The 3,243-nt window shown below is 40.9% G+C and overlaps 1 protein-coding gene across 1 annotated transcript; it reads right to left on the reverse strand.

The window, feature by feature from the left end:
- Window positions 1-279: 279 nt before the first annotated feature.
- LOC113702950 (uncharacterized) lies at window positions 280-1,546 on the reverse strand. Its single transcript, XM_027224136.2, has one exon. The coding sequence runs from the start codon at window positions 1,407-1,409 to the stop codon at window positions 498-500; it is 912 nt and encodes a 303-aa protein (XP_027079937.1). The 5' UTR covers window positions 1,410-1,546; the 3' UTR covers window positions 280-497.
- Between the last annotated feature and the right edge of the window lie 1,697 nt (window positions 1,547-3,243).

The following is a 3,243-nucleotide window of genomic DNA, read 5'->3' on the forward strand; positions in this document are numbered from 1 at the left end:
TGCAGGGGTCACCTGCAGGCTCAATAGACATTTCCAAGCAAGTGGTGATCATAGTCATGGGTGAACTCGATCGAGGAATTCTCACTCAATCGAACCATTGGAATGCTTTCTCAAGAATGTTGCTGATGGATTCTCTCAGTCTTTCGAATTTGCTTCATGGAAGTCTAGTGGAAGTCATGGTCAGAAAATCCATGTTCAAGATTATCAATTTTATCTTGGTTAGCAACCATACCAGAAATGATCTTCAAAAGAAAATACTACAGGATTAGACGAGGAAGATGCCTTGAACCAATTATTAAGTTCAGTAACATTAAACAGCCATTAAGGGAACATCAGTATAGCTGAATGACTATAATAACTCTTCACTCTTAAGAATTGAAATCTGAATTAAAGAGGCAAAAGAGAGACAACAGATAATGATGAGCTTATAAGATACTAGTACATATTAGTGGTAAGTTTGCCACGTAAACTTAGATTTAAACTGCATGCATGGATTCTCAAGGTGCATAACCACCACCAGCACCACCTCCATAGCCACCTCCGTGTCCACCACCTGCTCCTCCACCGCTGCCATATCCACCTCCACTAGCTCCTCCTCCTCCATAACCTCCTCCAGCACCTCCACCATGTCCACCTCCAGCTCCGTAACCACCACTATTACCACCTCCTTCACCTCCACCAAAACCACCCCCCTTACCACCTCCTTCTCCTCCACCATAACCTCCTCCATGCTCACCCCCTCCACCATAACCACCACCACTACCACCACCTGCTCCACCTCCTGCTCCACCGCCATATCCACCTCCACCACCTACACCACCGCCCTTTCCATAGCCTCCACCACCCTCACCGCCTCCAGCTCCAGCACCGCCACCCTTTCCATAGCCTCCGCCACCTTCACCACCTCCACCATAACCACCCCCTGCTCCTGCACCGCCTCCTTTCCCATAGCCTCCACCAGCTTCACCTCCTCCAGCTCCTGCACCGCCACCCTTTCCATAGCCTCCTCCTCCCTCGCCTCCTCCACCGTAACCACCCCCTGCTCCTGCACCGCCTCCTTTCCCATAGCCTCCACCAGCTTCACCTCCTCCAGCACCTGCACCGCCACCCTTTCCATAGCCTCCTCCACCATAACCACCCCCTGCTCCTGCACCGCCTCCTTTCCCATAGCCTCCACCAGCTTCACCTCCTCCACCATAACCACCTCCACCTCCTACACCACCACCACTGCCATAACCGCCTCCTCCGCCAGCCCCAGTACCATGGTCAGAGCCAACCCCTACCGTGACACCACCTGAGCCCTCATTGTAGCCACCTCCTTCAAAAGTGAGGAGTGATCGGCATTCACAACATATTGCTATGCCCAGCAAAACAAAGAAGACAAAACTCAGAACTTTGTGAGTAGCCATGATGATCAGAATGTTTCGAAATTGTGAGTGTCCTGAATACAAGAAATGGCAGCTCTTTATAGGCCCGGGGTGATGCTCAATCGAAAGAGGGTATAAGTTTAGAAGCGCGTACGAGAAAAGGGAGTGGTTGAAATCACATGCATAAAGAGAGAGTTGGACGGACGTCCCTACAATGTGATTTTGCAATTCGCACAGACACTTATGTTTACCATCACTCTCAACTCTTACATTAGCTATTTGCATGCTTATGTGTAGTGTGAATTTGCTGTCTCCCATAGAAATTCGAAGATTAAGATTGGCACAAAGATTTTTATTTTATTTCTGAAATAGAGCAAAATATAATATCTAGACCGAACGTTTCTTATCCTGTACAAGTTAGAGTTAGCATTTCATCAAGTCAAATTTTCCACTTCACTCAAGTTGAATCAGCAAGGACGAAGTTGACAAAATTGCACATAGCATTAATAATCTTACAAGTGTATGATATCTTATTCATGATGATCAGTCGGTGAATAAACAAACTTTTTTTTTCCATTTGAAAGAATGTGCAGGCGTCGGCAGAAAATTCTATTTTCAGATAATTGTGATCTCGTAAAAAAATGGTTTTAGGGTGCCGTCGAATTGTGGATCACTTAACCAACTCCCTCTAGAAGAGTTGGCCATCATATTAACTGTGTGGTAGGCGATTAAGGATTCAAATCTTGCCTACCATTAATATGCCTTTATACGAGACTTGTTTTAAATTTATATGGATATGTGGTGTATCCCTCTGACTTGATGATGATTCAATCTCCATCAAATTCTTCCGACTCGGTTGGGCTACCCCTAAAGTAGGCTCTTCCCTGTAGAAGTAAGAGTAAACGAGACTAGGTTAGTTGTGTTGTTACTTTAAAAAAAAAAAGAATTGTGCAGGCGTCGGCAGAAAATTCTATTTTTAAATAATTGTGATCTCGTGAAAAAAATGATTTTAGGGTGTCGTCGAATTGGGTCGCCAGTAACGATTGACCCTTTGGACTTGGACATGGCTATGTAACTTTCAGTTCAAAGCCGAATGTGAATCCCTTCAACTTAATTTTAATAGAGCTTGGGCATGTAGTCGCCTAGCAGATGTAGATATCAAAAAATTAGATAATTTTCTTTCTTTCTTTTTTCATTGCTTAATCATTTAATATTTTTATGGTCACGAAGTTAGCAATAATTATAATTTGTAGCAATGTGTAAAAGGCAGTGGCATGTTTTAAGTTAGCAATAATTAATAATTTCTTTCTTTTTAGTTTCCTTAAGATCCAATAACTATTAATTGAGTAATACACAAAATTTAACAAACTTAAAAAATCAAAATGCATAAAAAATGAGATTTTTTTATGAATTTTCTGCTGTATTTTTTAATTTTCTATTATATATTGCTTTTTCGAAGCTGTTGTATTTATTTTTTATTTAATTAATAGTTATTGAATCTTAAGAAAACAAAAAAGAATTAAAACATGATATTTATATAGGAGAAATAGCAATATAATAAAAAGTGGGACAGAGAGTGACACAGGATATTGGATAGAAGATCCGTTGCGCATGGATAGGGCGTTTTATGTTGTTTTTGGACAAGGTGAAAGCCTCGACTGTAAGCCCGTGTACTTCAACTTTATTAATTTAAAAATTAATAGAATCCTAGAAATGTGCAATATTTATTAAAAATGATAACTTATGTATCAGCTAACTATATAATTAACATATTGTTAATAAAGTCATAGTTAAGTTAAAAAAAGAGACGTAAAGCTATTCTGAAGTTCACAAATTCAAAGTGTAGTTCTCTATTGCATCAAGCATTTGACTTGAA

Source organism: Coffea arabica, chromosome 8e (assembly GCF_036785885.1).
Source record: "Coffea arabica cultivar ET-39 chromosome 8e, Coffea Arabica ET-39 HiFi, whole genome shotgun sequence".
NCBI lineage: Eukaryota > Viridiplantae > Streptophyta > Magnoliopsida > Gentianales > Rubiaceae > Coffea > Coffea arabica.